The 21315-nt window shown below is 39.8% G+C and overlaps 1 protein-coding gene across 5 annotated transcripts in view; it reads left to right on the top strand.

Moving 5' to 3' along the window:
• Positions 1-21315, top strand: part of NDRG3 (NDRG family member 3) — a 67475-nt gene that overhangs the window by 17740 nt on the left and 28420 nt on the right. For 2 of the 5 annotated variants that reach the window (XM_058685508.1, XM_058685511.1), the window contains exons 2-3: positions 457-558; positions 10466-10501. In XM_058685508.1, coding sequence (XP_058541491.1) covers positions 502-558; positions 10466-10501 — 93 coding nt within the window. In that variant the 5' untranslated portion in view covers positions 457-501. Of the gene's footprint in view, positions 1-456; positions 559-10465; positions 10502-18151; positions 18312-21315 lie in introns of those variants that run through there. The other 3 variants (XM_058685512.1, XM_058685509.1, XM_058685513.1) reach the window with 2 other exon arrangements.

The following is a 21315-nucleotide window of genomic DNA, read 5'->3' as shown; positions in this document are numbered from 1 at the left end:
TGCAGGTTGTTGGACTGAGTGTCTTAGTTTCTTGGTCTTTTGGCTGGAGGCTGTCCTCAGTTCTTTGCCATGTGGCCCTCTCACACATGCCAACTTGCTTCTTCAAAGCTAGCCAAGGAAAGTGTGTCTTTTAGCAAGACAGATGTTAAAATATTATGTAATGTCATCATGTACAGGTACTTTTGTACATTCCATCACTTGCCATTTTGGTTAAAAGCAGGCCATGGGTCCCATCCACACGCAGTGGTGGGAGGGGGTTATTCAAGGGTATGAATACCAGGAGACAGATCATGGAGGCCACTTTAAAGTCTGTCTTCCATAACTGTTTAGTCTTCTGTGTCTTCAGCACCCTGAGCAGTGCATGACACTAATCTCTAGTATTGCAGTGAATCAACATAGTGTGACTATTATGTTTCCAGCTTCTAGATTAAGCCTCTTTACTTCTTTCTGTTTCAGAGTTACTGATTTATTCTCGAGAATCCTCTACTCTCATCTGTCCTGATGGATGAACTTCAGGATGTTCAACTCACAGAGATCAAACCACTTCTAAATGATAAGGTAAAGACCATGCTGTTTTCACTAAAATATATATGTCCTTTCTGTGATTAGTTAATTCTCTATATTTTCTTAATAGCAACTAACTCAGAACATATTCATCTTCACTTTCGTTGGAGGAAATACTTTAAAAAATAAATTTCTTAACCATCTTTTTGATATCTTTCCTTCTTTTTTCTTTCTTCCTACTTTTGTTTCCATGGGCCAAATTCAGTCAAGTCATCCTTGAGACTGTCTTGTTTTACTGATAGAGACATTAAAGGAAAAAAATATGACAAAGTTAGGCAGAAATTATGAGAGTGAGGTTTGACTTAGAATCCAAGTGTCTTGACTTTCAGTTTCTATAAGGAAAAGTGAACATCTATGGCTGGTGATGTACATAGGCTGTAAGACTTTCCCTAATGTTTGTCAAGTCTGCTATGTGACCTTTCTGTCAACTTTGAGATTTTCATCGGGGATGTATGGATGTCAGTAATACACCTCATTTTTCTGTTAGTGTTAGAGAACAGTGAACAGCGTAGTTTAGTCACCAGAATTCAGAGAATAAAGACTTGGTGTGATGGTAGGAGTTACCAAAAAGCTAAGAAAGGATTATCCTGCCTCCTGTCTGTCCCCATTCAGTAAGTGTTCCTGAAATTCCCTTTTCTATCCTCTGCTTTTGGTTTATTGTCATTACCCCTATTAAAATACTCTTGTAGGAGTGCCTGGGTGGTTCAGTCAGTTAAGTGTCTGACTTTGGCTCAGGTCATGATCTCATGGTTCGTGAGTTTGAGCCCCACATTGAGCTCTGTGCTGATAGCTCACGGCTCAGAGCCTGGAACCTGCTTTGGATTCTGTCTTCCTCTCTCTCCCTGCCACTCCCTCCATCTTTCAAAAGTAAATAAACATTTAAAAATACATACATACATACATACATACTCTTGTAGCTAGGTGTGAATGAGCCCATGGCATTCTTCCCTGAGGAAAGTATTGATAAAAAGGTAAGAGTAAAGGGGGCACCTGGGTGGCTTAGTTGGTTAAGAGTCTGGCTTCGGCCCAGGTCATGATCTCACAGTTCGTGAGTTCAAGCCCTGCATTGGGCTCTCTGTTATCAGCGCAGGGCCCCCTTCGGATCCTCTGTACCCCTCTCTTTCTGCCCCTCCTTGCTCATTCATGTATTCTCTCTCTCTATCTCTCAATCTCTATTTAAAGTAAACATTAAAAAAGTAAGAGTAAAGATGGATGAGGTTGGGATGGGGGTGCTACAACAGAAGATGCTGTTGCCCTTATCTTTTTTGGCCAAAGACCCACCTATAACTTCTAGGGCTGTTGACTTACCATGTGTTTATTAATTTGCTATTGAATCCTGTCAGTCCCATTTTCATTCCTATGACCTCATCTCTCTACCCTACTCCCACCCCATCTTTTATCTTTTACTAGAGATTTTGCCCTCTCCTTCATCAGGCTGCACACCTTTTTTAGCCCCTATTTGGTTTCTCCTGCTGCTTACCCTCATCTTTTCAGAAAATCTTGACCGTCTTTACTGTCTTTTGGCTGTCCCCAAAATAATGTGCCACAAGGAGGAAGGAAATAAAATCTGCATCTGTAGAGCTTATGTATAGCCACAGAAATGAATAGTTACAAGGCAGGTGGGAGTAGACAATTTAACTTCAGGAAGGTAGTAATCGATCCTAAACCTGGCTGATCATCAGAATCAACTGGGGAATTGTTTAGAAATAGGGAATGCTGGCTTCCACTGTAGACTAACTAAATTGGAATGTAAGGGGAGGGAGACAGGACATACACACACACACACCACACACTTTTCTATGACCAGTGGTCTTCAGCTTTGGCTGCTTATTGGAAATTACTTGGGGAGATTTAAATATCACCGATGATTTTTGGTAGAGATTCTCCAGATTCTGACTGAATTGGTCTGGGGTGTGGTTGAGCTTTTTAAAAAAAATCCTGAAATTGAGAACTATGCCTAAAGTGATTCTGGTTAGTCATTGTTGGAAACCCGTACCCTGGTGGGTCTCGGATATTTGAGGACTGAGGTACAAATAGGAGGAGGATCCTTCCTGGACCCTAGAAAGGCACAGGATGCCTGAGCAGGTGCCTGCATGAAAGAGCAGTTTGTTGCATATCTCATAGAAAAGGCAGCTGGAAGAGGAAAGATTCAATATATGACCATGGAAAAACAATAAATTAACACCTGGGTCCTCCTCTCTTGAGGCTTCATTGATGCCTTGGCTGTGTCTAAAGTCTGCCCAAGTGGTATGGATGGAATTGTGCTCATCCCCTCACCCCAAACTTGCATGTTGAAACCCTAACCCCACATGTCACCATATGGGACATAGGGCCCTTAGGAGGTGATTAAGGTAATGTGAGGTCATAAAGGTAGAGCTTTAATCCTGTAGGACTGGTGGCCTTACAAGAGGAAGAGCGAGAACTCTCTCTCTTACACACCACCCCCCATGTGAGGACATAGGGAGGTGGTAGCCATCTGAAAGCCAGGAAGACAGCTCTCACCAGAAACCAAACACTGCTGGAATCTTGGTCTTGGACTTTCAGCCTCCAGAACTGTGTTAGGCTGCCCAGGCAGTCTAAGACACCACGCAGTCAGTGCCTCACTTCCTAACATCTGTTAGCTTCTCTTTGATGTGCTGTTCCTACCCACTTCCCATGCTCTCTCTCTCTCCCTGAGAATTGTTCCTATCCCCTCACTATTCTTGAAAGCTCCCCTGCTCCAGCCCAGCTTTGTAGAAGAAGATTGGCGTGAGGGGAGCCTGGGTGGCGCAGTCGGTTAAGCGTCCGACTTCAGCCAGGTCACGATCTCGCGGTCTGTGAGTTCGAGCCCCGCGTCGGGCTCTGGGCTGATGGCTCGGAGCCTGGAGCCTGTTTCCGATTCTGTGTCTCCCTCTCTCTCTGCCCCTCCCCCGTTCATGCTCTGTCTCTCTCTGTCCCAAAATAAATTAAAAATGTTGAAAAAAAAAAAAAAAGAAGATTGGCGTGAGGCATTCCCAAAGAGTTCCACCCTCTTAGTCCCCCTGGCCTAGTACATCAGTGCTTTTGTCTTTGCCCAACATGTGTGTGCTTTTGCATATATTCTGAAAGGTATGATGGTAACACCCTTCATCAGGTATTTCATTTGATCCCCCAGTTGCCCAGTGGTATAGGGAACACAGATCAGTTTGTTCCCATACTGCTGATGAGAAAACTAAGGATGAGAAAGGTGAAATAGCTTACTCAGATTGAATGCCATAGAATGCTTGCTGTCAGGTAGGATTTCTCAGTCTTGGCACTGTTAATGTTTTGGGATGGATAACTGTTGTGGGGACTGTTGTGCGTATTGTAGGACGTTCAATAGCATTCCACTAGAGCAATACCACTAGATTCTCTATCCACTAGATTCCAATACCACTCAATTGTGACAACCAAAATGTCTCCAGACGTTGTCCAATGTTCCATGGGGGCACAGTCTCCCCAGGTGAGAACCACTGCCATAGGGGATAGGCCTTCAGGTTTTGATAGGAGTAGATGTCTGGAAGGTTTTTTGGGTGGGGGGAAGGGGGGGCAAGTTTTTTGGCCTATCCTGCTATTATTGATTATGCACCTTTTATGTGCCAGGTCTTTTAATCATCAGAGTATCCCTTTGAAGTAGATAGTATTTTTCCTCACTTAGAAGATGAAAAACTGGTTTGCCCGGTCAGTATGTGGCAGAGTCAGGACTGGAACCCAGGTCTGTCATATTCTAAACCCTGAGTCCTTTCCACTATGTGACCTCATCACCTCTGTGGCTTGCCATGTCTCTTTAAGGAAAAGCCTAGAGATGTGTATCATTTCATCTCGTCTTTTTGCCCATTTTCATAGATATACTCTTAGCTAGAAAACATTGCTGTACCCTTCCAAGCTTCAGGGAGCTAGAGGAAGTCTAGACCCAACCTGTTATGGAGAGATTTGTCCTGAGATGACTATAAGGAAGCATTCTCAGAATAGCTTTAAGCAAGGCTTATGTTAACTTGTCTCTTGTCATTTGTTGGTACTTTTCCCATTTAATTTTAGTATGCTTGTAATTTTGTCTGTGGCTCAGAATTGTGAAGAAGTGGGTAATTTTGCCATGCTTGTTTTGGCTCCAGTAATGAAAAGAAGCAATTGCCAGTGCTTATCTTTGTTTTGGGGGCAGACATTGTATAGAAATGTGAACCGATTTTTTTTCTTAAATAGCATTTAACTATTTTTAGTGCATTTTCACAGATATTATCTTCTTTAAATCTCCCAACCTCCTATGAAATAAGTAGTTAAAGGTATTTTTAACTCCATTTTACAGATAGGCTCAGAGAGGTTATAGCACTTGTCTAAAGGTAGTGTCTAGAAGGGTGGTGAACCCGCATCTGTTGACTTCAACTTGGATCAGGGGGTCTAGGGCTCTGCCCACCACCTGCTGCCTCTTGGAGCTGGTCATTCCAACCTCCTCAACCTTATAACAAGCAGGAGAGCTGACTGATTTGTGCTTCATTTTCTCTAACCTCAACTATATTAAAGTATGCGCCAGAAAAGACTAATAAAAGAAGAGCAAAACATTAATGATAGCAGCTATTTCTCAATAGAGAGATGATGGATGGTTATAATTTTCTTTATACTTCTCTACAGTGAGCATGTACTTTCCTTTTTGTAATTAGAACACCAGAAAAAAAGAATTTGGTACAAAATGATACAAAAATGTACAAAAATGGTACAAAAAATACTGAACCGAGTGAAAGCCAAGGGGCAGTCTTGAGAAAATAAGCAGAAAGCCACAACTGGCTTCTGCAGAATTGAGGAAACATCAAGTAGGTTGAACAAGTAGTGGAGAGAATAGAAACAAGTTATTTACCTTTTTTGGTTGTTAAAATAGAAAGTGAGATAGACCGTATCGCAGTTTAAGCTTTCAGTCTCTACTCATGACTGGAAATGTAAGCAGAGGAGAGAAAACCCATGAATGAGCTTGTTTGTAACTTTCAGAATAGCAGAGACAGGGGAAGGGTTAGTGCCAAGGTTTGTTTGTTTGTTTGTTTCTTTCTTTTTTTTTTTAAAGTTAAAAACAGAGTTGTTGACCTTTTCATTAAAGACTATTTGTGAAGTGCTACCTCTACTATGCACTGGAGGGTGGGTGTCTATTAATGTGCTAAGAAGTGATTGTCACATATTGTTATAAATGGCCTACATGGGACTGGAGCAGGAAATGAGTTCCCAAGTAAGTAGTGGTACCACTGTGACAGACCACTGTCAACTGGCTACAAGATCAGCAGGAGATAGTGGAAGAAGCCGTAGCCACAAGCTACCTAAGGAGTTTTTAGTGCAGGAGGTCAGTGACACATGACATTAACCTGATAGTATGTTATAGAAGAGTTTATTTTAGACTTGAAATTGTACTTTTTCAGCAGTGTACAGACGATTATCTGATTGTAGACAGTTTTATCCAAGTATCTAACCTCTTTATAAATTTCTTTGTGAAGTCTCAGTTTCTTTGTATTTTTTGAAGTCCATAATATAAGTGCTTTAAATATATATACACATATACCCACACAAACACACTCGTGCACATATATATGTGTGTGTGTGTGTGTGTGTGTGTGTGTGTGTGTGTATGTATATATATATATATATATATATATATATATAATTTTCACTTTGGATTTTCAGCTTGATCAGATTTCTATTTAAAAATGGTTTATTGGGGCGCCTGGGTGGCTCAGTTGGTTAAGTGTCCAACTCTTGGTTTTGGTTCAGGTCATGATTTCACAGTTCATGGGTTCGAGCCCTACTGCACTGACAGTGCAGAGCCTGCTTGGGATTCTCTCTCCCCTCTCTCTCTGCCTCTACCCCACTCTCTCTCAAAATAAGTAAACTTAAAAAAACTTTTTAAAATAAAGGTTTATTGATGATTGTAAAAACATTGATTTATTAATCCATGTTAATTGATTAAATTAATCTTTATTAACAAAGAAAAAGTATTTTCTAGGCTTATCTAACCCTTCTGCTTACACAGTTACCCATCTTTCCACTTTCTGTTGGTAGGGATTGTCTTTTGTTACTAGAAATGCCATATTTTATTCTTTGACAGTTTTTTTTTTTTTCAAATCAGCTTGTTTCTAAAATTTTTATTATTGTAACAACTCCTCCTCCCCACTTTAGTTCCTAAAGTGCATGTAACTTTGGTGTTCATTTCTTACTCAAATTGAATATCTCTATTTTGAGATGCTTATAACCTTTAAAAATGATGTTTACTGTGTTTACTGAGTACCAGGACTGGGAATAGAGGTACCCTACCGTACTTCAGATTCACAGAACAGGTATATTTGCCCCAAATCTCTTCCTGTTGGTAGTTGGTTCTAAGGTCTTATGCATCTTGTCTTTCTTTATATCTGTTGTTTTCTGTCTTTTGAAACTATATATGCCTCTTGACTAGATCTCATGTTGGGAAACTACATTTCTTTTCTCCCTAGCACTTGTTTCTTAAATTCCCCCCATCATCCTTCTTTTCATATTTCTCTTCATTCATTGATCTATTCTTAGTTGCTTCTTGCTTATTCTCCAGGCTTATATTTGAGAGAATGACTTTTTAATCTACCTTCTTGAGCTGCTTCATTTACCTTCATTCACCCTCTACATGTAGTCTTGAGGCTACAGCAGGAAATATTCCCTTTGGCTGGTGTCTACCTTGACTGCAACTTTCAGTAATTATTTTTTTCTTGGCCCACTCTTTTTTACTGTCTTCCTCCAGTTATTCTATTATTTTAATTTTTTCTTGACTCCTTTTCTGCTAATTAAGTCTGCTTAGTGCAAGAATCTCTCTGAACATGGAATTAATGGTATCTTCAAAATGGACAGAAAGAAAAAAGAAAACACCCAGAACTTGAAATTTCTGGGAATTTTGTTAGAGTATAACCATGTACCTCTAATATCAGAGATAGGTAAGTCCCTAGGGAATTCTTTCTTCTAGGATGCACCCAGTGAGTAGTATTGAATTTTTAATGAATTCAGAGAATATGGCTTCAGTTTACCACAGTTGAGAGGGGACCAGCTAATGACCTCCATCCAGAAACTCTGGATGCCAAATACTATCAAACAGACTTAATCATATCCTTTCTCTAGGATGATCACTCAGGAAGCCTGTAGCCACTCTCCAAGACCACCTGGCGCCTCTTTAAAACAACAACAATAACAACTGTTATACTGAGGAATGTATAGAATTGTTGAGTCACTACCTTGTACACCTGAAAGTAATATAACACCACATTAATTATACTGGAATTAGAGTCAACAACTGTTAGATAGTCTTTGTCCAGTTACAGTACCTTTTTTCTGGGAGTCTAGCTGTGAATGTTGGATAAGGAACACGTAGTTGTTTTTTGCTAGATACTTAATGAAAAAGGGTGGCTTTGGTTTCTGGAGAGAATTGCCTCTTTCTCCTTTTGGTATTTCAGAGGTTTTGTGCTCATCTCAGGCTTCAGGAACTCAAAAAATGCCTCATGACTGTGATCATGTGGTTGTGAGGAAGGAAAACTCATGCATACAGTGACAGCTGCTTCCCAAAGAGCTCATCCGAATTTGTGTCTCTCTTCTATGACCAAGATTTTAGTTCAGTCTAGAGTGATTTTCTTTAATCTTTCTAACTCTCTAAAGGAACCTCTGGGAAGCCAAAAGATTGAAGTCTAATATGGTCTGTTTGTATATTATTATACATTATTCCTCAAAAGATTAAATGAATCTTTAAATCTTATATTACAAAATAACAAGTTACAAACATATTTTTTGTATCATACCAAATCCTTTTTTTCTACTTTTCTAATTACAAAAAGGGAGTTACTTGCTTATTGTAGGAAAGTACAAAGAAAATTATAATCATCCATCACCTCTCTATTGAGAAATAGCTGCTGTCGTTAACATTTTGGTATTTTTCTGCTAGTCTTTTTTTGGTGCATGTTAATGCAGTTGAGGTCAAATTGTAAAGACTGTTTGTATCCTTTATTTTCACTTAGTCACCATATCCTACTTAAACCATCTACCCTAGTAGTGCATGAGAGGGCCCTTCCTTTTGCTTTTCACAATCTAACTAGAAATTAAATGCAGTGACTTCCCTGAAGGACTTCTCAGGCATTTTGTGGGGCTAGTGGGAGCCGTGGAACATTATGATCCTTGTTGCCAACGACAGCATTCCTCAGAGATGTGCTACCCAGTCCCATTTGCGTGGTGTCTTAGGTGTCTTTCCGTGCTGTGACTGCATCAGACTTTATTTTGTGAATGTGGTTTCATGCCAGGAGCAATATTTCAGACTAGCTGTCTCTACCACTCTTTCCTGTTCTTGGTCCCATCTTCTGTCTCAGTGATTGGTAATCTGTTGTGACTTCACTGCCGATTTTAGAGAAACAAGGGTGTGCTCCTCCCTAGCCTTGTTCTTTCAGAAGCTTTCTGCTTCTAGATCAGTGCTATCTAGAAGTTCTCAGTAATGGAAATGGAAATGGAAAAATGGAAATTCTGCAATAATGGAAATGCTCTATATCTGCACTGCCCAATAATAGAGTAGCTACTAGCCACATGTGTCTATCAAGCACTTGAAATCTGAGTAATGTGACAGAGAAACTGGATTTTTTATTTTAATTAATTTTAATTGCCACATGTGGCTAATGGCTACCCTAATAGATAGTGTCACTCTAGATTATCTCAGTAGGTTCTGCTAGTTAACTCTTATAGAGAGGACAGTTTATATCTTAGAGGTTTTATGTGTGTGTGTATGGTTGGTTGGTTGGTTGGTTGGTTTTTACACAGTGGGCTGTGTTTCTAACCTGTTTTGTTCTGCCAGCAGTGTGGGTAGAGGATACAGAACTGTTTCTAAGAGGATCCTGAAAAGGGGTATCGGACTTCTTCATACTCCCTTGGGATCAGAAATCTAGATCATGTCTGGAGGGGCAGCTTTTGGGAACATGTTTAGTAGTGGCTCCACATCTCTTGGAAGTCAATTGTAGACAGAACAGATATGTTACTCTAACACAGTTTCTAAATAATGAGACGTTTTCCCCCCGGGGGGTGGGGGTGTTTACTTTATGAAAGATCAGGTCAGAATGGTTTTTTCCCTCTCAGATATATCACTCATTATCCTTTTTGTATACTCTTAGGTCATATTTTTGCAACTCTGGCATCTGAAATGCTATAAAAATGCCTCTGAGTCATTGCCATTGATTTTTTTTTTTTTTCCCCAAACAAACATTACTATGATATAATCTCATTTTAGAAGCCTGGTGAATTCTCCTTGAATCTTTTGACTATGTTCTACTTTTGAAATGACTCAGTGACTTGTCCTTTTTCCTATCAGCAATTTTATGGGATGCAACAGATAGGCCAGTGTATTAGGAATCCTGTTTTGTCTGTCTTTCCCTCCTTCAGTGATATTGCCTTTTTCCCTTGTTAAATTGCAAGTCTTCCATTTCTGATCCATCTATATCTTTGTTCTCTTCTTGATTCTTTCTTTAATTCCTGGTTCTGGGCACCCTGGCTCCTGCCCTCCTTTGCTCCTCTCAGGGTTGACCTCCAACCCCTTTTTCCCAGATACTTTCTGTGTGGGTTGTGACTGTGCCCTAAGACTTTGATCCTTGTTTTATTCTCTTCCCACAGGTTCTCACTGCTCTCTTTAGGGAGGGAAGCAGGAAATTACATTACTGGGCAGCCAGGCTCCTTTCCTTTATCTTTACAGGAAGCCTACCAAAGTGTAATCTTACCTTTTACATGTTAGGAGCCCACCCTGTCTCTGAAGCCTTTTGATGAGAATCATTTTAGTTTTATGGTGACCAAAAGGCTGCACGTGCACTGCTTGCACTGTGAACTGAATTTGCTGCACATTTGGGGAAGCCACATGGGGAAACTGACTGTGTTTTCTGCCTTCTGTTGACAGACTGGTACACGAAACTTCCAGGACTTTGACTGTCAGGTAAGGACTGTACAAGCACCAAGGGGGGCTATGTACAGGATTTCTGCAGTGCTTCCCTCCCTGTGCTGGTGGCCTTGTAGAAGTGAATCTCTCTTCATAGCTAATCATAACTCCTTCATGTTCTTTTGGTCATTGGATCAGGTTTATTTAAAACGATTTGCTGTAGTGTTCAAAAATTGCCTGCCAGGTGCCTGTGTTATGGTTGTATGTTACTGGGTTGAGCTGTCACTTTCTGACTAAGAACTCCATTGGAAACCCCAGTCACAGGTGTTAAATGGAGTGGTGTCACCTCACTGCAGAGAAGGTGGGGGAGGAGAGTTTGGAGGGGAGACTGAACAACAAAATCTTTTTCTAAAAGAAAAAGACAAATTAACTAAGTATCATTAATACAAAATGGAGATTTCTTTTGGCTTTATCCTTGGAGATGCAAAATTCAACTTGAGTCATTAGTCCTTAATTAAATGATATTATTCTTCCTCATTGCTTTTGCCTGTAGCTCTATTGCCAATTTGCAGATCAATAAAATGAACCAGCATCTCTCCATCTACCTAATTTATCTGTTGACTGGCCCTGAAAGAAATGGGAGGAAGAAGTGAGTACATGGAAATGAGAAACTTATGTTTGGGGATGGATTCATAGCAGTGGCTGTCTGAAGCAACATGAAGTAAACTCAGAGGGTACTAGGCAGAGAAGGAAGGTGTGGAAAACCAGCTTCCTTGCTTCCAGGATTCAGCCATCCTATATATGCATAGGCAAATAGTTATTTTCAGATATGCGTTTTATGTTAAGTACATTGGAGTCTGTCTATAGCATTAGCATCGAAAGGAAGAACTAATACTTATCTTGCATGCACACTTATATCATAGCAATATTGGGTACCTACTGTAGATACTAAATATACACATCTCCAGTTCTTGGAGCACTATCACAAGGTGGTTCTTATTATCCTTGTTTTACAGACAAGGAAATTGAGAGTCAGGTTTCATAATTTGCCATTGGGTGGAATTGGGGTTGCAAAACCCCACTCCTCCTGGATCTGTTGCCTGTTCTTTCCCATCTGAAAATGTCCACAGCTGAGATATTGTAAGGAGTTGAGTTGTTCTGAAAGCTGAAATTCTTTAACAGAACAGCTGAAACTGATTTTGTTAGGGGATAGGCTCATAGCATTGTTACAGATTTCTGAATCCCAGTATCAAATACCTCTTGGTATGACTATTTGGTACTTTATATATATAAGAGAATCAACTTAGTGCTGTTAAAGTCAAGTTTGGGTTTACTTGTTTTTAACTTGACCTAATTTCAGTTATAGTTTGGATCTAGGTTGAACCAGTTGAATTTGGCTATTGTTAATATCTGATATAATTTACCTAGAAGGAGATCATTTGAGAAAGAGTGACAGTAGAATTCAAAGTGAAAAATCCCAGGAACAACAGTGTGTGTGTACACACACACACATATACGTACATACACTTCAACTTAAAAGTGTAGAAGCAGGGGCACCTGGGTGGTTCAGTCAGTTAAGCATTCAACTCTTTTTTTTTTTTTTTTTTTTTTTTAAATGCATTTTATTTTTTTTATTTTATTTTTTTTATTTTTTATTTTTGGGACAGAGAGAGACAGAGCATGAACGGGGGAGGGGCAGAGAGAGAGGGAGACACAGAATCGGAAACAGGCTCCAGGCTCCGAGCCATCAGCCCAGAGCCTGACGCGGGGCTCGAACTCACGGACCGCGAGATCGTGACCTGGCTGAAGTCGGACGCTTAACCGACTGCGCCACCCAGGCGCCCCAGCATTCAACTCTTGATCTCAGCTCAGGTCTTGATCTCAAGGTTGTGAATTCAAGTCCTGTGTTGGGCTCCGCACTGGATAAAGAGCCTACTTTAAAAAAAAAAAAAGTGTAGATACATTGATTTGATTTTCACCAAATTGAGTACCTCCTGCCCCAAAAAGAAAAATGAAATGTAAAAAACTACATGCTCACTGCAAAGTAGATAAGAAAACAAAAAGTAAATAAATAAAAATTACTTGTTATTTCACTAGTGTATGGTATTTGGTATATATTCTTTATGAATTTTTCACACATAAGTATACTTAGATATAAATGAAATTGAGTTTTAGAAATATAATTATGCATCAGTTTTTTAAAATTAAGGCTTAAAAATAGTCTGGCAAAAACTCATGATATTTTTGGTGAAGCTTTGATGTAGTAACATGTTCTGGCTTTGTAAAATATAACTTTTAGTTCCGTCCTAATACAAACAGAATGGTGGCAGGTGTTTGTCACTGTCACATGTCTGTCACTGTTTTGAATGTACAGGTTCTTTGTGCTCTAAAGAAGAAAAAACCATAGACCCTTCTCTTTTCCTCTTTCTAGCTCTCACAAATCTTCTACCACCATTCTTGTCTGTCTCTTTGTTAAAGGCTTATGTGATGCTTTGGAGACAGCTGGATCAAGAGTCTAGTGACAGTTCGATAGAAGTCCCAAAAACTAGGAACTGTGATATAAGAAGTCTAGAATGGCCTAGTTTGCGTGAAGGCTTCCCAGAAACCATTGGGCATTCTTAGGAGACAAAACAGATCTAAAGCCAACATTGTCACTAAATGTTAAAGCATTCAGCATTGGCATTGATGTTGACCATTAGCATTACTGTGATACTAGGTTACCTGAAGCTATTTAATCAGGGTTTCCTTCTGATCTCTGTCTTGCCTCAGAAAAATCTTTAAGGAATATTTGATGACGTCCCCAGGAAGTTACCTTAGCATCATCAGCCAAGCTCATAATGTCACTCTGAGCCACCTTTTCCCTCTGTTTTCTTTACCAATCAACTACATGCTTTTTTTTTTTTTCACCTCCAATAATTGAAATTATAATTAGAAGTTTACCAGTTCTCAGGGCATTGGCTGCTGGCTCAGTTGGTGGATCATGCGACTCTTGATCTCGGGGTTGTGAGTTCAAGTCCCACATTGGACCCAGATCTTACTTTAAAAAAAAGTTTACCATTTTTCTTGGTTCTTTGTCCTAAGTCACTTCATTGATAATTAACTCCACTGAGACAAACAGCAGTTATATTTGGATATAAGGTAATGTGGGAAGGGGTGGTTAGAGTCGTGATGTGTTTAGGATTGATGAGAAAGGAGAAAAGAGCCTACTGCCAGTTGAAACAATGTATCAGCAGGCTTATTGTCCATTTGTCTATGTGGGTGCTGCTTAATTTTCCTTTCCTTGTGAAACCATTTAAAGGTTTAGAATTAGAGGGGCACCTGGGAGACTCTGTCAGTTAAGCATCCGACTTCGGCTCAGGTCGTGATCTCAACGGTTCGTGAGTTTGAGCCCCTACATCGGGCTGTGTGCTGACAGCTCAGCCTGGACCTGTTTCAGATTCTGTGTGTCTGTCTCTCTCTCTCTCTCTCTCTCTCTGCTTATTCCTGGCTCTCACTGTCTCTCTCTCAAAAATAAGCATTAAAGAAATTTTCTTCTTTTTAAAAAAGGTTTAGAATTAGAGCTGAGACATATGCTATAGCAAGTGTATATGATACATTGCTTTTAAAAAATAACACTTATCTTGGGGTGCCTGGCTGGCTCAGTCAGGAAAACATGTGACTCCTGATCTCAGGGTTATGAGTTCGAGCCCCACATTGGGTATAGAGATTACTTAAAAATATAATCTTAATAAATAAATAATAACACTTTATATAACATCAGAAAAAAATTAGAAAAGTATAAAAATAAAGGTTGCTTATGATCCTGCTACCTAGAGATAACCATCTTTTATTTTATTTCTTTTTAGTTTCTACTTTTATGTTCAGGTTATTGAAAGAGTACATGCTCACAGTTGAATATTTGGAAAGCACAGAGAATTATACAGAACAAGAAAAAAACTCATAATCTAGGGACAACTATATTCTTATGTTTGGTGTTGAAATAGGTGTGTGTATAATTTTTATAAAAGTAACTTTTTAATACAAAGTTTATTTATTTATTTTGAGGAGGGTAGAGAGAGAATTGCAAGCATACTCCACATTGTCAGCGCGGAACCCAGCGCAGGGCTCAATCCCACAAACTGCCAAACTGCGAGATCATGACCTGAGCCGAAGTTAAGAGTTGGGTGCTTAACCAGCCAAGCCACCCAGGTGCCCCTATAAAGTAACTTTTAAATTTACATAGTTGCCAAATTGGGTGTACAATTTTGTGCCCCCTTTTCTGACTTCATAATTACAACACAGTCTCATTTCTATATCATTTTTAAACACTCAAAAATAATTTCTGAGAGATGCCTAGTATTTCCTCATCTGGCTATGCCATGACTTAACTATTCCATTATTTTTGGAAATTAGATCATTTATAATATGTTCAGTTCACTGAACGTTTTTGTGCATAAATTTTATCCACACTGTAGAATACTTCCTTACGTGGACTCTTGGAATGAACGTATTTAGAGCTCTTGGCATATCTTATCAAATTGCCTTCTACTTCTACCAGAGGGGTACTTAATAAATATTAATGGAGAGTGCAAAGCTACTGTCTGCCAGGATATATCATTCCCATAGAAGGGGCTAATAATGGAGTGCACTCATAAGAATGGAGTTCTTGCTCCTGGAATAATCCAGGCATGGCCAAGGGCTGAGTAATTTCATGCTCGCTGCTTAATTGCAGTAACTCTTTGGGGAACTGATTTATAGAACCCAACTGTGAGGATTGGTTTTTAGTAGTGCAATTCAAATGTATATATGTGACTGCCTCTTCTAAAGGGGTTTAAACAGCTTTAAACCCTCTTTTGAAAAGTTAAAAATTCCTTAATTTTTTATTTCTGGTACCACTACTACAATTCAATGGGTGATATACCTGATGTCATGAAAAGAAAAAGAAAAAGCTACAATAGATATAAAGACCTCAGGAATGTACATGTAATTGCATTAATCATTAAACAGCTTTAAACTCTTGAAGATCATTTGATGAATGGGCACGTTTGCAAAATAAGAATTAAGTGAAATAAATATCCTGAAAGTTCTTTCCCCAGAAAAGAGGTGTTTGGAGAGATCTGGAGTTCAACGCTCTGCTATAATCTGTGTTAGAAAGCTTGACCAGCTCCGTGCTCCTCTTTGGCCTTGAAGGATGTGAATGTGGCCCCAGTCCACCTTTCAACCTCTTGTCCCACTGCTTCCTTTATATATACTCCCCACTCTCAGGAGAGCTGGAATTATTGCTGGCCTACCCCACTTCTGCCACGTGCTTTTCCTTTCTGGTGGCCTTTGTTCATAGTTCCTCCCCTTGAGATGCCCCATCTTTTTGGGGTTGATTTTGTCATAGTTGTTTGGGGGAGTGGGGAAGAGAGAGGTTGATTTTAGTAAGTTCTAAGGATATAGGTGACTTTTTTTCTCATTGGGGGGTAAAAAGAATCTTACAGGAATAGCGAAAGTGCTTTTTATCAGCACCCCAATTCTCATTTCCCTTTTCCCCTGTCACTAGAAGGTTTTATTTCTCTGATGAACTCTGTCATATCATGGGCACAATGGCTGCCAACTTCAGGTTACTAGCTTCACTGCTTAAAAGATGTTTACCTGTATCTCTAGGCAAAAGTCCAGGGGCAGATTCCTGTTGGCTTAGCATGGGTCACGTATACATTCACTCATTGTGGCCAGAGAGTGGGGTGTTTGAATTGGCCAAACCCAGAACCCTTCCTGCCTGGACTTTTCTACATAGAAAGTCAGTGTTCTGGCTGTTGCATGTGGGTTAAATAACCATTCACTCTTTTTCTCCTCATTGTTAACCATGGCTATGTGAAGATGATACTAGAGTTGGCTTTAAAGGAAGAAAAGATAGATTTTATGTATGGACATATTATATGTATGGACATATTATAAAAGAGGCTTTCAGATGAAGAGCATGATTTGTGTAAAGGCCGAGAGTTGTGGGTGGTTGAGAAGTAACAGCAGAAACAGTCTGCAAGAGTGTTGACTGAACTAGGCTGAAAGAGGTAAGAGGAGGAGGGAGAATGTTGAGACTAGAGTCAGGGAAAAGTGTCATGGAACTTTAGAAAGGAAAAAGTGATCTGTTGATAGGCAGAAGGCTGAATAATCTTAGAGGCATATTCTTCTATGGGAATAAATGAGGTTATGCAAAAAATCTTATGCCCCTACACGGAGGTAAGATAGTAGAGGTATTATATCAAAAATTCCTGGGGCCCCTGGGTGGCTCAGTCAGTTAAGCATCCAACTCGTGGTGTTAGCTCAGATCATGATCTCGGGGTTTGTGAGATTGAGCCCATGCCAGAGATCCCTGCTTGGGATTCTGTCTCTCCCTTTCTCTCTTGCCTTCCTACTCATGCACATGTATGCACAGGCACTCACTTGCTTTCAAAATAAATAAATAAACCTAAAACATGGTTTCTATATAATAAAAAAAAACTGTATCCAAGGCTCATAAGTAGCCTGCTTATTAGAAACAATAAAATTCCATGCTAACAAAAATGTTGATATTTCCAAGAGTATGCTGTCATTCAAGTTTTCCTAAACTATTTCAGACTGCCAGGGAGAAGAAGTATTAACGGGCATGAAGTGATCAAAAATTAACTGAATTCAGAGAGAAAAGTCAGATTTTGTAATTCTGATAACAGCACATTTAGCTGAGGGAAGAGGACTCAGAAAAAAAAAAAGGTGAAAATTGGTTATTATAAAATAATGGTAATATCCTTAAACTCTTAAATTCTTTTTTGAAAAAGTTTTTATTTTAACTTCAGCTAGTTAACACAGTATTATATTAGTTTCAGGTATACAGTATAGTGATTCAGCAATTCCATACATCACTCAGTGTTCATTAAGAGTGCACTCCTTAATCCCCATCACCTATTTAACCTGTCCTCACACCCCAGCCCCTCCCCATAAACTCTTAAATTCTTAAAAAAACTCTTCGATTGGAAGTTACATCTTTGAGGGATGCCTGGGTGGCTCAGTTGTTTAAGTGTCCAGGACTCTTGATTTTGGCTCCAGTCATGATCTCATGGTTCCTGAGATCAAGCCTCACATTGAGCTCTGCACTGACAGTGTGGAGCCTGCTTGGGATTCTCTTTCCCTCTCTCTCTGCCCCTCCCTGCTCACGTATGTGCTCTCTCTCAAAATAAATAAAAAACATATAAAGAAAAAAGAAAGTTACATCTTTTTTTTTAATATGTTTTTACTTATTTTTGAAAGAGAGAGACAGAGACAGAGTACGAGTTGGGGAGGGTTAGAGAGAGAAGGAGACACAGAATCTGAAGCAGGCTCCAGGCTCTGAGCTGTCAGCACACAGCCCGATGTGGGGCTCGAACTCACGAACCGTTGAGATCATGACCTGAGCCGAAGTCGAATGCTTAACTGACTGAGCCACCCAGGTGCCCCTAAAGTTACGTCTTTGATAAAGAAGGAGATGCAGTCCAGGATGGAGACAGAACCAATATGATTTCAAGTCATTTTATAGCCTGGAGAATAAAGGGATTGTGTTTAAGAAGTCCATATCCTTGGAGATGATAAATAATCAGAGTGCTGGGAAAGATGTATGACCAGAGCCTGTTAGACACTACTTGGGCTTTGCCCTTTGAGCAGGGGCTCTCATTGTGTAGTCACACTGTCTAGAATGCTGGGGAAGGGTGAGGTAATTGGAAAAGCAGCTTGTGAAGCAGATGATCGTTGAGTAAAGCAGAAAGGCGGCAGCAGCATCACCCCTGCAATTGCCTGACCATAGCCAGAGTCCCTGCACATTCATCTCCAGATGGAGACTTGTTTCAGCTATTCACACACAGAGTCGCAAAGGATATATTTATGAGTCCACATGGAGGTGAGTGTCTCCTTTCTTTTCATATTTTTTATTCTACCAAGAACATTTACATTCACATACTTAGAAAATGAATGAGACATCCACAACCAAGTGTTGCTCCAAATAGGGCTCAGGACTCTTGGCCCATGAATAGTTGAGTCGTTACATAATTTGAGGCTTATAATGGGGAAGTAGGGGCTGAGATCTCCCTAAAAAGTTGAGGTCTTATAGGGATCCAGTTTTAACTCTGAATTCTCCAGATTAAGAAATGATTACAGAGTTACATTTCCCTTTCTGTTATGTCTCCCTTTTCATCATCCTTCTTCTGAACTTCCCTGACAGCTAACTATCCGCGCACCCCCCCCCCCCCACCATGCTCTCATCATCAATTACCAACTTTGGGAGGTCCTGCTAGCCTTAGGGCCACAGTGTTACCTGGTTTTTCCCTCCATCCTCAGTAGCACAGCTGAAAACAAGCTGGAGTATTTTAGCAAAACTTTACTGAAGGCTCCGGCAACCTGATTGTGAAGCTGACAAATTGTTGCAGTCTCTTCAACTTGGGTTCTCCTGTAGTGTCATCCATTTGGCAGGACCCAGCTTCTTCCTCTTTATTCCTTCTCTCAAGAAGTAAAACATGGGGGAAGGGGGAGGTATTAAAACACGAGAGAGATCAAAGCCTTCTTGAGTTCCTTTTCTGAATCTGTCAGCTCCCAGAAGGAAACAAAATCTTAAAGTTAGTGTACATTCCTTCTCTAAGTATTATGTTTTAAATGTATGTATATAAACATGCAATCTATGTAATGTTGCTTTTTAAAAAATCTATGTAAGCGATACATACATACCCTTTTGCATTTCTACTCAGCATTATGTTTTCAAGATTTTATCTGTATATTAATGCTTCTAGTTCATTTTAATCTGTATTTCATTATATGAATAGATCATTATTTATCAGTTTTCCTATTGATGAATATTTAGGCTATTTCCAAATTTTTTGACATTATAAATAAGGCTGCAGTGTATCTGTCTGTATATATCCTTTTGTGTGTGTGACTGTGTTTGAGAATTTCTTTAGACTACACCTAAAAGTAAAACTTCTGTAGGATAGATACCTCTTAGCTTTACTAGAGATTACTAGATTGTTCTACAGAGTAGTTTTTCTAGTTTACATGCCTACCAACAGTGTATGAGAGTTCCTGTTTCTCTGTATCTTGGTCAACACTTGGTGTTACCTAACTTTAAAATTTTTGCCATCTGGTGTATGTGAAATGGCATCTCATTAAATTTAATTTGCACTTTCCTGGCTGCTAATAGAGTTAATGTCTTTCTCCTCAGTTTTCTATCATGGTTTCCTGTTTATTTCTTTCATAGCACTTATCACATACTATTATTATGGGTTGGTTGATTTGTGTGTTCATTGCCTGCCTTCCTGTCTAGAACATAATCTCTGTGAGAATAAGGATCACATCTCTCTTGTTCACTTTTATCCCCAGACCTTAGTCCAGGGTCCGGTAGTTAGGGATTCAGTAAATAGTTGTTTAATGAAGAAACTTGATAGTGGTGGGGGTGAGGGGTTCCTCAGTACTTCTGATATTACTACAAGAGAAATGCTCATGTAGTAACAGGGATTTATTTCTTTATATTTATCTCTTCTAAACCCTATACGTCATAGCCAGTTTGAAGTATCTGATTCTTTCCTTCATTTCTTACATCCCCTTTCCAAGTCTTTTGAATAGGCCTGAATAGGAAATAGAGAAGTACAGAAACGGTCACTCATGACTTGATTTGATAGAGATTATCTGCTCCAGCCTGGGGCTTATGATATTATGATACACTGATACTGAATTAGCCTATGACTATTTTGTGCCCCACATCAGAGAAGAAACCAGAGTTCTGATGAGGTTCATAATTTGGTAGGAAATTAAGTTGGAAGCCCTTTGCCTTTGCTGGGATTCTTATTGACAGTTAATCTTATCCTAGCTACATCTTATCTACTATAAGACTGTCTGAGATAGGTGAGGACTTCATCAGCAAAAATTCACTAGGCTAGACATAATAGTTTTTTATTTTTGAGAAATACAGACATCGAAGAGGACTAGAATAAACCTCAGTGGCTTTTCTACAGTTCCTTTCTTTCCTACCCAGTCACTCTTAGCGCTGGTCCTAGCTCCAATTGCATCTTGTGCGAGCTTTGTTTAGTTCCTGAGCTCTGTTCTGACTACATCTTAAACTCTACTCTTTGACTTGGTTAGGATTCTTTGGGGGTGCAGGAAACAAACCCACCCAAGCTAGCTTGAACCAGAGGCAATTCAGGAATGTCTCAGAAATTAAGACCATATACAGCTAGAACCAAGAATTAGAGCAGTGGAAATGTTTACTAAAAGCTCCCAAGTCTGCTTCTCTTTTCAAGAGAAGAACCAAATTGAGGATAAAATCTCTTAGTCCCAGTTACAAATTCTCAGGGAAGGATACATACCCACCATGGACCAGATGCTCACCTCTCTTCAGTAAGCCATGACCATAAGGTTACATCCTACAAACTTGGCAGCCAAGAGCCTCCTGTAATGTATGGGTGACACAGGAGAGCAGCTGCCAGGAAAGGGAAGGGATTTTAGGCAGACACACCCATAAGTATCTACTGAACTTACTAGTTGCTGAATATGAGGTTAGAGGCTCTGAAACATCTGGCTTTTACCCAGCAGTTCCTTCATATTTTCTGCTTCCTTTTCTTCCCCCATGTCTTACCTGGCTCCTTACCCAGCTTGCTGATCTTTTAAAAGCTACTTGCAAGTGTATTCTCAACAGATCCCTGACTTACCTCATTTAAAATAGTGAGCTTTAGGAGCGCCTGGATTGGCTTAGTCAGTTAAGCAACCACCTCTTGGTTTTAGCTCAGGTCATGATCTCACGACTTTTGGGTTCGAGCCCCATGTGGGGCTCTTTCCTGGCAGCACTGAGCCTGCTGGGGATTCTCTCTCTCTGAGACTCTCCCTGCCCCGCCCCTGCACACTCTCTAAAATAAATAAAC

Source organism: Neofelis nebulosa, chromosome 9 (genome assembly GCF_028018385.1).
Source record: "Neofelis nebulosa isolate mNeoNeb1 chromosome 9, mNeoNeb1.pri, whole genome shotgun sequence".
Taxonomy (NCBI): Eukaryota; Metazoa; Chordata; class Mammalia; order Carnivora; family Felidae; genus Neofelis; species Neofelis nebulosa.
The sequence above is the reverse complement of the archived record's forward strand: the minus strand, read 5'-3'. Positions and strand labels throughout refer to the sequence as shown.